We start from the raw sequence: 18,527 nt of genomic DNA, 5'->3' as shown, positions 1-18,527 counted from the left end.
TTGTCAAGACTTGGTGGTCTCAGAAACAATAAAGTCGCTGAAATATCACGTCCAATCAGAGAAAAAAAGAGCGAAATGCCAGGCTACGGATCACGTGCTTTATCGTGGAATGGACGGAATTGTCACCGAAATAACTCCTGTTTTTGAATCTTGGTTTTATAAAAATTAAAATAATTTTATTTTTATTTATAGACTTGTTTTTTATTTATTTTAAACAACATGTTTTTATATTTATTTTATATACAAAATTCATCCATAAAAATTTTAATCATATATATTTTTTAAACCTATTTTATATAAAAAATCTTACTTTTGTTTTCATCATTTTACTTCATCCTTTTCTTATTTATTAAGGTCTTTTCTTGCTTGACATTTCTAACCAAAACAAATACTATTTTAGTTTTCTTTAATTTTTTTAAATAAAAAAAAAAAATATTTATTTGTTGAGAATGAATATTATTTTAAAAAAAAAACAAAAATGCATCAAAAGTATAACTATTTCTCATTAAAAAATCAAATTCATAATCATATATTTTTTTATTTACATTAAAAATTCATCATAAAAAAGTTATATTATTAACTAAAAAAATATTTACAATAAAAAATAAATTTATAAAACTAACTAAACATAAAAAGATATAGGAGATAATTTTAATAATCTAAGAGATTCTTATACACAAAAGAAAAAATCTACATGATTCACGTCCTTCCTTTTCCTTTGAAAAAAAAATGATAAAAATAATATTCAAAATATTCAAAACATGTTTTTCAAACTCATTGCAAACTTAAAAAAATTAAAAAAAAACTAGTTTTTTTATTCAAACATCAGATCAATATTTTCTTTTTCTAATTTTAGTTTTTTAAAAATATAAGAACAGCATGCTGTTTTTTGACTAGACCATCCCTAGTTTTTGCATTTTTTTTTTCAAATCCTAGATTCCCCATTTTTTCCATTTTTTTATTTTCCCTGGAAAAAAAGTACTAATTTAAAGAAAAATCTCATTGACAGTTAGAACTAAAAACATCACAAACACGGGAGAGAACATAGTGAAGCCGTAAAAAGTCCTAAAATTAAAATGAATAATTATAAAAAAAAAACCCAATAATTTTTTTATTTACTTTACTTTACTTTAATTTTTTAATTAAATTTTTATTCTAAAATAAATTCATAATATTTTACATCATCATCATCTGTACGATGGTCTTTCAATATCTAAGGATCTCCGGCGAAAGTCATAATAGCTTCGCTGTGAGTGCTACCACGTCTGGGTGCTCAGAGGAATGGATGATGGAGTTGATGTGCTTTGGTTGCCACGAGCTTTCACAATTCTTTTGCCCGCCGGTACCTCATCATCATCAAGACGGGGGTTATCTCTGGAAATCTCCCTTCCAGCAGCACTCTTCGAAGGAGGAAGGGGATTTTCTGCATCGCCATCGTCACACGAAGCAGAAAACTCAGTTCTACAAAGAGAGTAGCAATTACTTTTTTAGTTGGGGTTTGTTTGAAAAAATATAGTGTTTGGTAAAAAAATGATTTTCAAATTGATTATAAAATAATTAAAAAATATATATATATATATATATTTTTTTAATTTATTATTATTATCACAAAATATATGAAAATATAAAAAAATAAAAACTAATTTAAAAAAAATAGTTTTTCAAAAAAATAAATGTTTTTTTAAAAATATTTCCACGACGGCCAAAACACTGTGACTATGAAATAAAATTTCAAAGCACACTCTTTCTACATAAGTGATAATTACCGCCGCTGGATGTGCCGCGAATTCCTTAACCTAAACGGAGAAATTTGACAAATTAATAAACAATTGCCTAGAAAGAGAGAGAAAGCGATAGGGTGAGGAAATTAGTCTCAATTCACAGAAATTTAACCCTAATCCTCTGTTTAGCTACAGAGGTGAGAAAAAGAAGAAGCAAGAAAGAGCAAGGAAATCAAAGGAATTCGGAATCCAACAACTTAAATCTCGAGACCCATATAGAAGATAGAGAATAAGACTAAGTTTGGCACAACATTCCAACCGAATTTTTCAAAAACATTTGAAAATATATTTTTTTTATTTTTAAATTGATTCAATACATTCATTTTTAACAAAAACAAAAAATTAACCACGACTATTATTACAAATAACTTTTAAATTCTATGCACAGTAATTTAAGCAAAAGTGAAGAGAAAACGATTTTTTTAAAAAAATTCTTATAGGAAATGAAAAAGAATTCTTGATACGAGGTGCTTCGAAATTTTATATGTATATACTAGGATAGTTTAATTTTTTTTTATCCAAATTGAAATAGTTTAGGTTTCTGTTCAAATTGAAAATCTGTGTTAAGCCAAAATGTAGAGTATAATTTTTGAAGAAATAGAAATAAAAGTAAAAAAAATAATAAACTACATAGGTGCTTTTTTTGTATATATATAATTATTCAAAATTAAAAATAAAAACAAGAAAATTCCCAAACAAAGAGGGAAAACAGGAACTTCACTCCAGGGGCGTGTTTTTTTATTTCCTTTGACTATTTTTATTTTTAAACAAGTTTAGAGCATTGAGTTCTTGAGTGCTGGTTTAAATAAAGAGCGAATACATCAGCTGTTAAACCAATCTGCTGATGTTTGCTGTCCCTCTCCAGTTTTCCCTTCCTCCTCGCTAAACCAATCTCGAAGGTGGCGTGCATTGTTCCCCCTCTTTTCTAGAAAGGAGATTACAAACTACCGTCACCTTTTTTTTTTTTTTTATGAAGTCAATTAATATAATAATATTCCCCAATCACAAAAGTAATTTAATTAATCATATTTTAGATTTAATTTTTCAATAATTATGAGTTTGAATCCTTTTAAAACCATTAAATATTTATAAAATCTTTAATTTTAAAACCAATAAAATAAATTGAGATACTTATAAAATAGTCTAGAATATCTATATTAATAATAATTAAAAAATAATACCCAGCTTAACCATGGTTCAATAATCTTTCAAGAGTTTAGAAAAGAAAAAAAATTACCCACCGCATTAACACATCCAAAAAGATGAAAAAGAAACACATAACCCTAAAGAGGCAAAAAGAAGAAAAAGACCTAAAAATCATCTCAAAAGATTCTCACTCAAGTACAGTTGACACACTTATATGTTGTCTAGATGGTCCGACCCATAGGGAATTGGTTCTCCAGTGATATATAGCCATAACAAAAACTTTCGCGGGAAACAAACAGAATCCTTGGCCAAAACTCGTTGCATGATTGTTGCCCGGAGATACACTGCTATATACTAATGTTTTTTGCACATTGCCACGTTTCCATCATCAAAGATCAAGGACACCTGCGATCGTGCATGTGCTTTTATCATTATCTTACATGTAGGAAGCTCATGTGGCGATCATGACAAGAACAATGATGATGCATGTAGATGATTTGCTGTATAGACGCTTCATCTCTTGCATAATGCAGGGGTTGGAATTTAACACGTGGGGTGGATCACGGAGGAGATCACTGAGGCTTATTGTGTCAAGGTAAATGATTTGCACGTGGTTCTTACTTCTTACAGGGGACAGAGGATCTAGAGATTAAGATCTTGGCCATCAATTTTGATTAGCAGCAGTTCATGTTGTTTGCCTAAATTCAAGTAAAACTCTGCTGGTATCTGAAGTGTATGACTTTAGCTGCTGACCGGTAAATTAGCAGAAACTGTAACTGTGATTCATCGGCGAAATTCTTACACTACTATTATCCGATGAAATTCTTACACTGCCAGTTCACTTTGCTGAATGATTTAAATTTTGGACAGAGAGGAGCTTGCTTGCAACTGCGAATCACAAGGTTTCTTGGTCATTTTTTGCTGAAGGCGATTTTGACACAATGGAGACCGGCTTGCAAATACAAGGGCAAATTGAAGGGGAACCATGCAAGGAATCTTCTTGTAAACGTGAAGTTGCAAAATAAATTGAATTTTTGTTCCACCAGCGGAAGTCTAGATGTTCACGTCCAAAATATTACAAACAAATCCCCTCATGGAACAGCATAATAATTTAAGTACATCACTATAATCTGCACATGTAAATTAACATCATAACAAGTTACATAGAAAAAAAGTAAGTGAGAATTACATAACCCCACCTCCTTACATTGATGAGTATAGCACACAAAATGAGTTTCAGTCTCATATTTTCTTTTAACAGTTGATGCCACACTGCTCAACATCTGGACCTGTAACTCTAGTGGTGAAAGGATCAACTCTCACCCACAACAACGAAAAGATGGACGCAAGAAGAATAGACCACACGACAACAATGGTGGGTGTCCGGTTCTGGCGACCCATCAAACCTTTGAGGAATGGGTAGAGATGGACGATCACCCAGAAGGCAAAGAAAAGCTTGCCAAAGAGTGGGCCCCACGACTGATAACCACTGTTGATGGCATGGGATATCCCGGCAACAACACCTACCAAGTTAACGATGAGGAGAGTTGTTGGTGGGATAAGCAGAGTTGTCCATTTAAACATGTACAGTTCCGTGAAATCACCGTCCTCGTCTGATGACTTGGACGTGACAGTGAAGTTGGTGTCAATGCCAGCGAGTACTTTGAGCAAGCCTTGGAAAACAGCAAAAAGATGGGCTGAAACACCACCAATAACCCAAAACTGTTCGTTCCTCCACCATTCATCAATCCCAACACCACTCCACCTCATCTCCAAAATACCGGTTGCAAAGATGGAAAGAAAGAGAGAAATAAACCATATACTTGCGATGTTACTAATCTGCAGCAGAACAAGTCGAGGAAAAGAAAATTAGTAGATGCTAAAGATACAGCGATTGGAAATCTTTTGCAAGTTACACACAGGCAATAAATCAGATGCCAATTGAATGTGTATCCATAAATCACATCCTAAGCGGTTGAAATTGCAACAATTTGGCAATCCATCCAAAATGCCATATTGACAATATTTCGTTTCTTTAAAATCACACACATTTAACCTACTACCTCCCTCTAGGCAGATCCCATGTGAGCAGGGACTGCACAAAAGAGGCGCGCAGAGAAACTAAATGCCTTCAAGGCCAAGTTTGGACATAGAGGCAGCATGGACAGACATTGAGGTGTAACTAACCTGTGGAATGATGAACTTGTCTGTCAATAGACAGATAGCTGGAAGCGTGCAGTAAAAGAGAAGAGGAATGGCGGTGATTGGATAAATGGTAGTGTTTACATATGCAAACCTCTCGAGCCATTTCAGCCTACCACCATAGCCATACCAAATTGGACAATGCCGACTGAGAAGAATTTCAACAGATCCTAGAGCCCATCGAAGCACTTGGTTCAGACGATCAGAAAGATTAATAGGAGCAGACCCTTTAAAGGCTGGGCGCTTGGGCATGCAGTAAATTGACCGCCAACCACGGGCATGCATCTTGAATCCAGTAAGAATATCTTCTGTAACAGAACCATAGATCCATCCTATCTGCATTTCAGAAACAAGCATTCATGTCTGGTGAGGAATCGAGAAGAACTGGAGTATGCAAAAGATTGTTTGAATACAGTGAAATCTGCTAAATTAGAGAAGTTCGTAATGAACAGCTAGAATATATCTCAGTTGCAAGGTTTGCCTAATCTAGAGGCCTGCTTTAGGCCTTTAAACTCTATAGTACGGTAATGGAAGGATTATCTTCTAACAGATCACTTTTTTGCTCATGATTATATTTTCCATCCTCCTCCTCATAACTAAGACGATCTCAACAATATTAGATCATGGTCCTCAAATCCACAAGCAGCCTAAATTTCCTCAATAACAGCACCCAAATGGAAGTCAAAGCAATAAGTAAAAGAAATAAGCATACCTCAGATCCCCAATCTGTTTTGTCCTCGTATCCACAACTGATGACATGAATAGCCTCTTTAAGAAGAGTTTCTGGAGTTGCAGACTGAGGAACACCGCCATTCTCCATGAGTGTGGAAGCAACAAAAACAGCTGACTGGCCAAACCTCTTCTCCAGGCTCGTCTGTGACATGAGAAGTGACTTCTCATCATCAAATCCAGCTCCTGAATTTTCAAATGTGCATAAAAAATCTTAGCCACGCCTATTATAATTCAGTAATTTGAAAACAAAAAAAAATCCATCTATCAATTCATGCTACCCAGGCAAGGTCAGTTGGTACTTCTTTAAACAATTAACTATTTTCCCACAAAATTAAAAAATACGATGTATCTTGCTTCTGCACTAAAGGTTTACAATAATATTGTTTCAATGACCATTATAGAGTCAGTTAAAGACCGTATTCAGTTTCATGGCTAACTCATCAAAAGATACTGTTGCAGTTAAACCCTCACCCACAGTAAGAGGATGAGATAAGTGCCTTCTACCAATATATTTATCAATGAAACAGAAAGAGAAAACATAGAAATGTACCTTCGACGCCCTCTTCTATATCTTCCAAGCTGAAAACAGGTACAGTTGGATCTGCATGCTTTCCAGATTTCTTCTTGTCAGAGCCCTTTTTACTTGATTTAGAACTCTTCTTTCGTGATCCACCACAGAGTGAAGACAGGAACCCTGGTTTCTTATGCTTGGGTTTGAGGGGAGGTTCATAACCATACAATGCTGTCCTATTAAAGACACATCCAGTGCCCACATAGACAGGTCCTTGAATACCATCCAAACCCCTCAAGTTTATCTAAAATTCAGGCAAAAAGAAGATATTAAATATAACACTAAACAATGGCAAATGCTTTATGCAGCTTTTTGACAATCCAAATCATCAACACATAACAGACATAGCACAAAGCCAAAAAAAAAAACCAAACAAACCAGTTCATGACATCATGCTGGAAAGACAAACATTACTTAATCAATTGATGCAGAACTTACATCAAAGAACACAGTATTGCGATTGGCATATCGATCATTCTTGTCAATGCCATCAAATCTTTGTGGAAATTGAACATAGCAGACATGTTTTCCAAGATTAGGATCCATCATGAAACACATAGCTTCTCTCAAAGCCTTGCTATTGTTTACGTAGTGATCACAGTCAAGATTCAACAAGAAAGGCCCATTAGTTAGCACAGCTGATACACGAACCTGAACAAGTTGCATGTCAATGTTAAAAATGAGCCCAAAACCGAAGAAAATAATTTACATACATACATCATACAATTACTTTTACTGCTACTACTCACAAGTGCATTCATGGCACCAGCTTTCTTGTGGTGCTGGAAGCCTGGACGCTTTTCACGAGAAACATAAACTAACCGTGGCAGCTCATTACCATCAGTATCAAGCCCTCCACTTTGCCCTAAGAAAACCTGAAGACAAAAATGAAAACTTTCTTAGGTTACTACTGCTTGGGATCAGAGTTCATTTGATCAGCTTCAGCAAACCCATGAATCAAAATCCAAAATTATCAACAGTTGGTGGCAGAATAGAAGGCATGAGACAGGACATGACATGACAAGGGGAAAACACTAAAGAGTATACAAGGGAGATAATGTGCAGAAAAAAAGATCCAATAAAATGTTCTGGTGTGCACAATATCAGTGATTTTTAACTTTATGGGCTAGAAGAGAAAATTTACCAAACTTGAGAGAATACATCTGCCAGAAAAAAACTTGAATCATAAGCCAATGCTGAAATGTTTTTACCTGAATCATTCCTGGATGGTCTCTGGTGTTATTTCCAGGCCATGGGGTCCCATCTTGCATAATCCATCCTTCTTCAGGCACTTTTTGTGCCTTGGAAACAAGCCCGTTAACACGAATTTTAAATTCTTCATAATCTCTCTGCAGCAAGAGGAAAGAGTTACCATATGAAAGGTTTAACCATGGAAAACATTGGCAGAGTTAAGTAAATGAAGCACTGAATTGATACCTTCATAGCTCTACGATCTTTGACAAAAGATGGTTGCACTTTATCCTTCAAGTAGTCAATCTTCTGTGAAAAGTAGAATTCTGGAGCCCGAGGTTCAATGTTGTATTTCTTGCAGAAGGGTACCCATTTTCTGGCAAACTCTGAAGTCTCAGACAAAGCTTCAAATGTCAACATTGCAGCACCATCATCAGAGACATAGCACGAGACTTTGTCAATTGGGTAGTCAACTGCAAGAATAGATAGCACTGTGTTTGCTGTCACAAGAGGAGGCTCCTTTAATGGGTCCACAGTACTGACAAAAATGTCAACCGCAGCTAGCTGTGATGGTTCTCCTTCATGGTCATATCTGTTACCCATATAGAACAAAAATTAAAATCTTAAATATGGAAAAGAAAAGGAAAGACAAAAAAAAAAGCATCATTGCTGGAACTTGAAAAGTGATCTGATTATAGCAAGGTGGAGGACAGATGCAAAAGAAAGGACCCTACCTCAAAGCAAGCCTGTCCAGGTACGTTTCACGATTTACAGGGAGCCACTTAGGGAACTGATCCAATATCCAGGATATTGCAAACCATATCTCACATATCACGGATATTAACCACAAAGCATATGCATTGGGCACAGGATTCGTGATTCGGTAATGCAAGAAAATGCAGAGGATAATAAGCCGCAAAACAATGACCATCCTGTATGGATTAATCCTAGAAGAAGGAATGGAAACCTTCCTTGAGAGAGGTTGCCGAGCTTCATCATTCCTGCAAAGACACAGACAAGAGTATTATGGTCTAGTAGTTGAGTGTACCTAGTACCTAGTTTCATGTTATCAATTATTGCTTACTGCCAACGCTCCAAATATCAGAATAGATTGCAGGGTGTGAAAATTTGGAAGGCCCCACTTCCTGGGTCATTATTGTTATGAATTATGAAAACATAATTAACTTAACCACGTGGAAACTTACAGTAGAGAGTCATCTACAAGCACATCCGTGGCGGCATCAATATCTCCAACACCCCTTTCAGAAGGAGGATGGCCAGTACTCATAGGAACAACATTCTTGTCCTGCTTCATCTTCCAGCCATCTACTCTCTCCTTCCAGGCCACATTGCCCAGTCCTGGTGAACCAAACTCCCTTACTGGGTCCACAACCCTCCCATTAGCTGCAAAACGCACACAGGATGAGTACCACATATGACAACATAGCATCCAAACATATTACACAAGAACGAGAGATATACATGATTGGTGGACATCAGATGCATAAGGGATGTGCTTCCCACCAGCAACTCCAGGAGATGCCATAGAAATATGCTCAGGAGATGCGGCAGACAGCTCTCCAGAAACCTAAAAGTTAATTGCAGGTAAAGATTAAACTTCAGGTTCATATAAAAAAAATCATTTCAAATTTTAGGTATTGTTTTTTTTTAAAAAAGGATAACAGCATTCCAGAATCTGATTGACTTTACCTCATGTCCATTGGTAATCAGTGGAATATGGTGATGTGAAACCTCTTTATCATAATTTGGAGCCCCAAGATCTTCCCCCCGTCCAAACATCATCTGCCAGCTCAACATGCGTTCTGCAATCTTCTGTTTCTGGTTTTGATTTTCTGAAGAGTAATTAAAATCAATAGCTCCATCATCAGCATCACCATCCTCTTCTCTATCACCAAGAATGGCAGGGCTACCTGATATCATTTCACAATCAGTGCTAATATTATTTCAAAAAAAATAACATTAAACAAAAACATCAGTTAACCAGTGAAAATTTTCATTTTCCATTCCATTGCATGGAAGAAAGAGTTTTCACATTATTAATGAACATTCAAACGCTAATGTGATATTACAAGATAAAAATTACATGTCCTCAACAATCATAGTTGCATAATCATAGTTGCATTCAACTCAGAATAACAATCTCTTCCTTTTCTGGCATTGGCTAAAGCATCCAGTAACACAATGCTGTTCAACATACCTTTGTGCCTCCTGTATCTGGTTTTGCACTGAGGGCAAGACTGGTTCCCATCCTTCCTCTCATACTCATAGCAAGGCCTGCACACTGGAAATGCACAAACATCGCAAGCAACAAATGGTTCACCATCCGCAGTCTTCCCAACACTGTCACTACAGATCTGGCAAACCTGTCCAGATATACTTGTCATGGGCTTCACCTGCGCAACCAAGCAAAATGCACATTATTTCAGAAACCATACAAGGAATCTGAATGAACCTAGTTCCACCGAGTGACCTAAACCAGACTAAAACACCCAGAGTATTCTAAGAAGAAAAATCACAGAAAACAGTCACAGTTCAAGCTTCAAGTGAGCAACAGTACTGCCTCTCTTTTTATAAATTCTTCAATCAAACCAAAAACTAATTGAATCGCCATCTATACTTACCCCGGTTTCACCTTCTGATTCCATCGATAGCTGCTCTCTTTATCCCAGAATTGAACAGTGTATCGAAATAACAGTTCGGTCTCAACAAACTCTATGCATCCCTAATCATACAGAGAGCATCGAAGCGTCAGCTTCTCTAACTCTCAACCTCAGAAGCAACCTCTTATCTCTCAGAACTACTGCATAAAGAGAGGATGAGAATCAAACTGCGCCGCTCAATAACTACACAAGATCAACACGCAAACTTTATAAATATTATCCACTGAATCCACCAATTAAGTTTACTGACCATCTGTATTCACGGTAAATACACAGGCAAATTCACCAAAAACAAGTTAATTAGCCTCAAATCAAAACGCTAACAAGAAACTATAATAGCATTACAAACAAATCAATGAAAAATTGAACTTTCTTTCATTTTCTTGGCTACCAAACATAAATTAACAAAAAATGACTCTAAATTGAGTTTGAATTCCAGACAAAAACAACACGCTTGGTTCGATCTCCTAGAAACCAATTTGAATTTGGCTCAAAATCAAAGCAGTTATAGAAAACAGAAATCAGAAAGTGAATAGTTACTTACAGACTCTAACAGTCCAAGATCGACCGATGCTAAGGAGAAATAAATGAAAGAGGTAGAAAGACGACGGGCAATGCAAAGTAACAGCTCTGTCTGTCTGTCTCTCTCTCTCTCTCTCTCTCTCTGTGTGTATTTTATTTATTTCAATAAATAATTTAAGTATAGAATTAGTTAGGGGATTTCTTTTTCTTAGTAGGTGTAACATAGCTGTAAATGGATGTGCTTAATAGAGAAATGACTAGAGCTTACAGGAAACGAAAGCGACGACACACCAACAGCTAGATCTCAGGGACGCCTCCACCGACACTAATATTTTTGACTCGGTAATTATCGGAATTGGAAGATCGAAGATGAAACAGATCATACATTGCCATAAATATTTCTTCTTTTCCTTTTGCAAAAACTTCAAAAAAAGAAAGTTATTTTTTTTTTTTATGAAAAAAAAAAAAAAAAAAAGAGAGATAAGTGGGAGACGGTTGTTTTTATTTTTGTCTGAAGGTACTCCTAGACTACTACTGTTACATTTTTCTTTCTTGTGGACTTGCAGGGGTCCTGTTAGTGTTTGATTGTGCTTTACTTTACTTACTCAATAGTGTCTTGCCACGTAAGACTTGGAAGGTCGCCTTTTTTTCTCAACGGCAATAAGAACAAAGCGCGTCCAAAATGAGCGTGTTAAAACGACAATGCCCTCGCAGCTGTGGCCCGTGGGGATAATTTCTAACAGAGAAAATCTTTTTTAAAAAAAAAAAACAAATGGTTTATTTTATGGTAATCTGTGGTGGACGCTGGACGGGCGGGGTGGGGTTTGTAAGATAGTATTTTGTTATGTGTTAAAAGTTTTTTTAAAAAATATTTTTTATTTATTTTTCAAAATTTAGTTTTAATATCCTTATATTAAAATTATTCAAACACATTAAATAAAAATAATGTGTAAGAGCGGTATGCAACTTTGTATTTTCAAATAAATAAATAAAAAAAGAATAAATAACATATTGCTATTAAACAATTGAAAATATTCTCAAATGCTGGTAGCAAATAAAAAAAAAATAGTGTTTGAAGGAGGGATTATAACATGAATAGAATAAATTATCAGTGGTTGAGAAAGAGACAATTTAACTAATTAGAGAGGGAGACATTTATTAAAATGAGTTGAATTTCAACATGAGATACGAAGATTACGAGGTACTACCATGCGACGATATTATTTTTCCTTTCCTCTTCGCAGAACATGCATCTTCCCTGTATCAACATCAATCAATTCACATGGTTCAATTCAAGACAAAATACATGTTTGTTAAATATTTTTTAATCAAAACAATATTTTTTAAGATTTTTTTTTATATTAACACACCAAAATTATCTAAAATACATAAAAAATACTTTTATTTATACTGAAAAAGAAAACACTCCCTCCAACTTTTATCAAAATAGCAAAAAAAACCTATAATATTCAAAGTCTCAAGTTTAATATATTATTTAATATTTGATAATGTAGTAATGATTATTATTTAATTTATTTTTATTTAAAAATTATTTTAATATTAATATAAAAAATTATAATTCTTTTAGAGCTTGTTTGTTACTATGCTTCCTATTGTTTTTCAAATAATTTTTCGTGTCCAAAATGCATATTAATGATTTTTTTTATTTTTTAAAAAATTATTTTTAACATTAATACATCAAAATAATTTTAAAACACTAAAAATATATTAATTTAAAGTTCATAAAAAAATAAAATAAAAATTTAAAATTTTTAAAAAATACTTTTAAAATACAAATACAAAGAGGTCATATTGCCATACTAAACAACGTTGAAAGCATCCAACTTTATAAGGGTATTTAAAAGTATGGTTATAATTATTTTTCAAAGTGTTTTTTACTTAATAATACATCAAAATATTAATTTTTTATTTTTTAAAAAATTATTTTTGACTATTAAAATAATAAAAAATATTAAAAAATAAAAAAAGTTATTAAAAATATTTTTAAAATATAAAAATAAACAGGAAAGCTTGGAAGTTGAACGAGCACTGGACGACACACCATCTGATTATACACGGCAGCAAAATTTTCTTACAGATTTGCTTTCTAGGGTTTTGTATTTCGAAAGGAAGAGACATGGCCTCTTTTGGCTCTTTGAAACCTGCAATTTTCGAAAGAGAAGAGATAAAACAGTACCTTTCTTCACTTCCTCTTTTTCTTTGCATGGACATATCCTTCCATGGACTTGTCATTTATAGATTTTTGTTGTTTACAGGAAATATCAATCTCATATTCGAGGCCTCAACGCCTGCGATCGCCACAATAAATTTTGAACGATTACGGTAAGATTACTACCTCTAATTTGTTTCTTTAATCGAATTAAGTGATGTTGCTGTATGGATTTATCTGTTTAAAGGGATCGATAAAAGTTTTATACATGTCAATTTGAAGGAAATAATATTGTTTAATTTTATTTTTTTAAAAGAGAAGAGCTGAAATGAGGAGGACATAGAAGGTATTTATGCAAACAAGAAGCAATGTGTTTGTAGAATCTTCCTTTCCTTATTGTCCAAAAGCAAAATGGGATGGTGAACAGTCTCCTCCACTAAGAAAGGAAGGAGGCTACAGTCATCCTTATATTTCTTTCCTTTTCCTTTCATCACTGCCAAATTATTTCTCATGGCTTTTTTTCCCTTCTTTTTCTATTGCGGGTGTTTTTGTAAAGGCAAGTCAAGTAGGTTTGGTTTGTATAATTAGATATCAAGATCGTTACTGTTTTAAATGGGCAAATTTGGGTTTTTTTTTTTTTTGCTGTTAGTTTTAATTATGGGAAAGGAAAATCTACCCATGAGAAGCTGCTGGTTGAAATGGACAGAAACGCCCTAAGAGAAGGATACCAGTATGTTGATTCTCTTATGATTTTATTTTTTTTTTTTATCTTGTTGCGTTTGCCTAGTTATCAATTGTCTATGAAATTGTTGGTGATTGATTAATCCTTTTCCTCCAAGTATAAGGTTAGTTGCCCAAGTAGACTTGTATGTATTTAGTATTTTCTTGATTTTTTGTCGTGCATGGATGCCCTAAAACATTTTTTTCTTAAATGACGTGAAACCGATAATTAATCAAGCTGGTTGGCATGTCTTTTAATTTCTCATGTAATAACTGGCAATCAGGTGATGTAAATAAGGAGTCTCTGGCCCAATTTAGTGTTAGAACAAGAAAGGGCAGGGGAAAAAACATAGATTTTTAGTCAACAAGAGGGCATCCAGTGGCCAGTTAAGTGATGGGGATGGTATGTTTCCATCCAGCCACATGCGCGTGTAAGTTTAATTCACTGTTAGTTGTATTTATCCCGTGTTTCCTTTCATGCTCAATCAACACTGAATCGTTTTCAATCATGAATCCTATTCCATGACACTCTTGATGGTGGAAATTTACTCCTATATGGCCAAGCTGTCTTCTTTTCTAATCCTAGACTCTGCAATTTTGTCACTTGTCACCTCTCTTTGATTTTTGAAGGCTCGTACGTTCAGAGGAAGATGATATGGATACATCCTACGAGCGAAGGCTAGTGAAGCGTTTTTATGATAAGCTTTTAAAGAGCATCCTTTGTGAATGGATGTTGTTCAATGGTCTGAAAAGTATTGTTACTCCTACATCTGAAATTCACTTGAAAATACCGTGAGCTTAAACTTTTTGAAGATAATGCAGAGCTGACATGTCACTCCACAACAATGGCAAGTTGTGTGGTTTCCCATTGCATAAAGCTGTTTAATCTCAGCTGTAATGACTTGAAATGGTCACTCTGATGATCTTAAGAGTGTATTTCTTTGTTTCCCCAGAAGAATCAAAGTAAATTAACCGTGAAATATGAGTTGTGGATTGGATTTTCCTCTTCTGACAGTGCACATTCTTTTCTTCTGGTTCTTTACATATTCTTTTAGCTATTCAAAACTAGTAACTATCTCCTTCTTTGTCATCCAGCTGATACAAGGTTATGTTCTTGTCTATCCTACCACGGATAATATGCAATCTCTTGCTGTGACTTGCCACTGGGTTCATGTTTTTTCTGTCTATATGGCGTAAACTTTGAAATCAACACACACATATATATATAGCATGCAAACTTCATGCAACATATTTTCTTTATTGCATGTGTGTGTGTGTGTGTGTGTGTGTGTGTGTGTGTGTGTGTATAGAGAGAGAGAGAGAGAGCATGCAACACTTCATCATATATAAAAAATGATGTGCATGAAAATACAATAAGGAAAACATGTTTTAAAATGGCCGATTAATAAAATCAAAATTTTCATGGAAGAACCGATAAGAAACGTATATTTTGAAATTAATTGGGAAAACAAACTGCTCATGGATGATTAAATTGAAGACAAGATTTTGGTGCAACAGGGATGCATCCACATAAAGTACGAGCCTTGATGAGTTTGGAGAGGCGTCATGTCTTAATAATATCCTAGCTGAAGATAAGACCACTAGACTCCAGAAAGTCGCGACATGGATGAAGTTGGCCCATTAACTAATTACTTGATTATATGTAAATATTATGTTGTATTATTTTTTTTAATGATATGTTTGTATTTTTATATATTTTTTATAAATGTTTCAGGCTTAGGGATGGAATTTAAAATTAATGTTGGGAAATGGCACATCAAGATAGAAAACGTTGTTGAGACCGGTGATTTTTATATAAAACGTTGTTGGAACGAGTGTTTTGTAAAAGAATTGCTGGTCTCAATATGATTTCTATCTGGTTATGCTATTTTTTTTATAAATAAAAAAAATAATAATAATCATAGTTGGCTTGAAAAAGCTTCCCGATATTTGTGTATATAATGGGACAAAGTCAGGGCAAAAGTTGTACAGGATAGTAAAAAAATTGTATCAAGCGTGCCTGCAGTCCAAGCTAGGAAAAGACGAGATGCTAAATTTTTACTTTTTTTAATGGGCCTGCTTGTGTTTACCCGAATTGAACGCTAAAATAACAGTTTCCCTCTGTCCACTTTGGAAATGAGTTTGATTTTCCGAGTCTAGATAGGTCCTTTTTTGGTGTTTTATACTGAGTCGGTATGAATCATGAAAGGTTTAGGCGAGTTCACTCAATTATCTTCGGTAGGTTTTCGGCGATAAAGAATGAGTGTCCGTGCCATCTCAGCTCGGCTTGCTTAGCGTGAACAGCCCGTCGTTTTACAGCCACGCGGGACATTTTTAACAGACAACTAAACTTAGGATTTGACTGTAAGAATCCAGGCACTAAGTATGCAACATTCCAGTATGTTAAAGACTCGTAACTGAACTCCAATCACTAAAGTTCATAAAACAGGCATGGAAAAAGGGAGAAAAGAATGAAGAAATGTATACGTTTGAGGATAGAGAATTTTTGCGATGCCAGTGAATCCGAGAAGGAGAAGGAGAAGGAGTCATGAAGTTGTCTTTTTTGTTTTTGTATTTTAAAAATGTTATTAAAAAAAATTAAATTTTTATTTTTTTATTTTTTTAAATTAATATTTTTTAATATTTTCATATTATTTTGATTTAATAATATTAAAAATTTTGATGTAATAATATTAAAAGTAATTTTTAAGAAAATAAAAAAATATATTTTTTAAAATAAACACTTTAAAAACTCCTCCTACCTACCATACCATACCAAAATGCACGAGAAATAGGCCATGGACTCCTTTTTGGTTTGTCGTAACTCGTATGTCATTGACTTGGTTGTAAAGTTGAGTGACTTCTTGCAAGCTTGATCACCTTTACTTTTTTTCCTCTTTTTTTTTGGAATAACGGGTAAATACAAAAACCATAGATTTTATAAACGGACAGACTCTGTAAAGAATTTCATGGTTGCCGAAACCTCTTTTGAATTGTCAGCTGCGTAACTGTTCATAAGCTACTGGATTTGATTGTTGATTGGAAAGGACTAAAATTAGAGTGTGGTTCCTTAGATTTATTAGATTATTAGATTTTTTTTAAGCACGTCATTAAAAAAGAATTTGGGACATGAAACTTTATTATTTTTCAGCATTTTATGGTTAATGTAGGAAGGGCACGAAATTCATTCATATTTATCTTATAAAAAGCTGAGAAAGTAATATAAGATTTTCTGCTAATTTATTTTACAAGCACGGTTAGAGATTGAATCTGGGCAATTTATCTACCAAGTTTTTAATTAAAAGAAGAATTCTGCTCTGTTTTCCCGCAGTAGCTTTTGTCATCTAGCACCATTTACCACCCACTATATTGTAAATTCAATGGCCGCCTTGACGGTAGCTTGCTTGTAGGGAAATAGGATCGCCCTCCACTCTCCACGTGGCTTGTCTTGGTAACTACATGCCAGTCTGTTAGCACGTGGCTTTCTGACATCAAGTCCCGATTCTCTCTTGGTGGTCCCTTCCTGAATTAGGTAACAATTACTATTGAATTGGTAGTTCTTACTTAAATTCATGGCTGCAAATGACAGCCTTTAATTTATGATATTCGAGTTTATTATTTTTTATTTAAAATATACTTTTTATTTTTAAAATATACTTTTTATTTTTAAAATCAGCATATTAAAATAATTTTAAAATATTAATTTAAAAAAATAAAAAACATTAATTTTTTTTTAAATATTTTTAAAATACAAAAATAAATAAAAACTTAATAATTAACTCGAAAAAACATGGGACGCTATTAGATTATTTGATCAATATATAAGTAAGAATGAATTGATTGAAAAATAAAATAAAAATAAATAAATAATTGATTATAAATTTTGTTGACTTACAAGACATCCTCTTATTAATTTTTTTTTTCCGTACTATAAAGAGAAAATAAATTGACGTGATTTTTTTTATATTGTACACAAATTAAATAATAATAATTTTTTTCATATCAGGTTGGGTTAAATTTTTTTTATTAAAACATGTTTGTTTTTGCGCTTCAAAAATGATATAAAGAAATTACTTTTTTTATTGCATCAAATCAATATTTTTTTATATTTTTGTGTTATTTTTGATGTGATGATATAAAAAATAATAAAAAATATTATCTTAATATATTATTTTGACATTGGGTGTTTGCATGAACGATATTGTAGTGTCACAGGAATCATTATCTTTTATGTGTTTAATAAAAAATTACTACTTGGTCAGGCCGGACAACCAAACCCAATATTGTTAGGTCTTACTGCTCGACAGCACCTATGTTATTGTCAACGAAACCCAATAGCATTGAGCCTTTTCTCCAACAAGATCCAATAATATTAGCCTTGTTAGGTTATTGACATTTTTAATGCACTTAACCTATTTTTTATACTTTTAATTTTTTTATATTTAAAAAATTTATTTTTGACGAACTGCATGTCAGTATATTGTCAAGACATGTAACAAACAAGGAGCAAGATTGATACTTCGAGCTTATTTGGCAGTGAGGTTGCGGTTATTTTTTAAATAACTTTTTCGTGTTAAAATACATATCAATGATATTTTTTTAATTTTTTAAAAGTTATTTTTGATATCAGCACATCAAAATAATTTGAAAACACAAAAAAATATATTAATTTAAAGTTAATAAAAAAAATAAAAAAATTTTAAACTTTTTTTAAAATACTTTTGAAAAAAAAAAAAAAAAAAAAAACAGGCCCTTCATCTGATTGCAGATAACACCACAATCTACGGAACACGTTTATTTGATGGGACGCT

The 18,527-nt window shown here is 33.5% G+C and overlaps 2 protein-coding genes across 13 annotated transcripts; one reads left to right on the top strand and one right to left on the bottom strand.

Moving 5' to 3' along the window:
- Positions 1-4,034: 4,034 nt before the first annotated feature.
- LOC118027698 (cellulose synthase A catalytic subunit 3 [UDP-forming]) lies at positions 4,035-11,254 on the bottom strand. Of its 6 annotated transcripts, none has more exons than XM_035031136.2 (15): positions 11,095-11,254; positions 10,266-10,487; positions 9,842-10,037; positions 9,334-9,554; positions 9,106-9,211; positions 8,829-9,027; positions 8,358-8,624; positions 7,870-8,215; positions 7,644-7,781; positions 7,182-7,307; positions 6,871-7,083; positions 6,412-6,676; positions 5,842-6,044; positions 5,115-5,465; positions 4,035-4,766 (listed from the first exon to the last, which is right to left on the bottom strand). In XM_035031136.2, exons 2-15 carry the CDS (start codon positions 10,287-10,289, stop codon positions 4,182-4,184), a joined length of 3,240 nt encoding a protein of 1,079 aa, XP_034887027.1. In that variant the 5' UTR covers positions 10,290-10,487; positions 11,095-11,254; the 3' UTR covers positions 4,035-4,181. The 6 variants fall into 6 exon arrangements, with proteins under 6 accessions (XP_034887027.1, XP_034887025.1, XP_034887028.1 ...); XM_035031134.2 differs by having other exon boundaries at positions 10,266-10,444; XM_035031137.2 differs by having other exon boundaries at positions 10,266-10,441.
- A 1,602-nt stretch (positions 11,255-12,856) lies between these two features.
- Positions 12,857-14,799, top strand: LOC118027700 (uncharacterized). 7 transcript variants are annotated; one of them, XR_012170713.1, is made up of 5 exons: positions 12,857-13,019; positions 13,103-13,169; positions 13,313-13,342; positions 13,646-13,726; positions 14,347-14,799. XR_012170713.1 is itself a non-coding variant. In XM_035031140.2 (4 exons), exons 1-4 carry the CDS (start codon positions 12,964-12,966, stop codon positions 14,510-14,512), a joined length of 387 nt encoding a protein of 128 aa, XP_034887031.1. In that variant the 5' UTR covers positions 12,857-12,963; the 3' UTR covers positions 14,513-14,799. The 7 variants fall into 7 exon arrangements, 1 of the variants encoding a protein (XP_034887031.1); XR_004683868.2 differs by having other exon boundaries at positions 13,646-14,799; XR_012170711.1 differs by having other exon boundaries at positions 13,103-13,342.
- The last annotated feature ends 3,728 nt before the right edge of the window (positions 14,800-18,527 follow it).

This window comes from Populus alba, chromosome 9 (assembly GCF_005239225.2).
Source record: "Populus alba chromosome 9, ASM523922v2, whole genome shotgun sequence".
Classification (NCBI taxonomy): domain Eukaryota; kingdom Viridiplantae; phylum Streptophyta; class Magnoliopsida; order Malpighiales; family Salicaceae; genus Populus; species Populus alba.
Note: the sequence above shows the minus strand (reverse complement) of the source record. Positions and strands in the feature narration are given on the sequence as shown.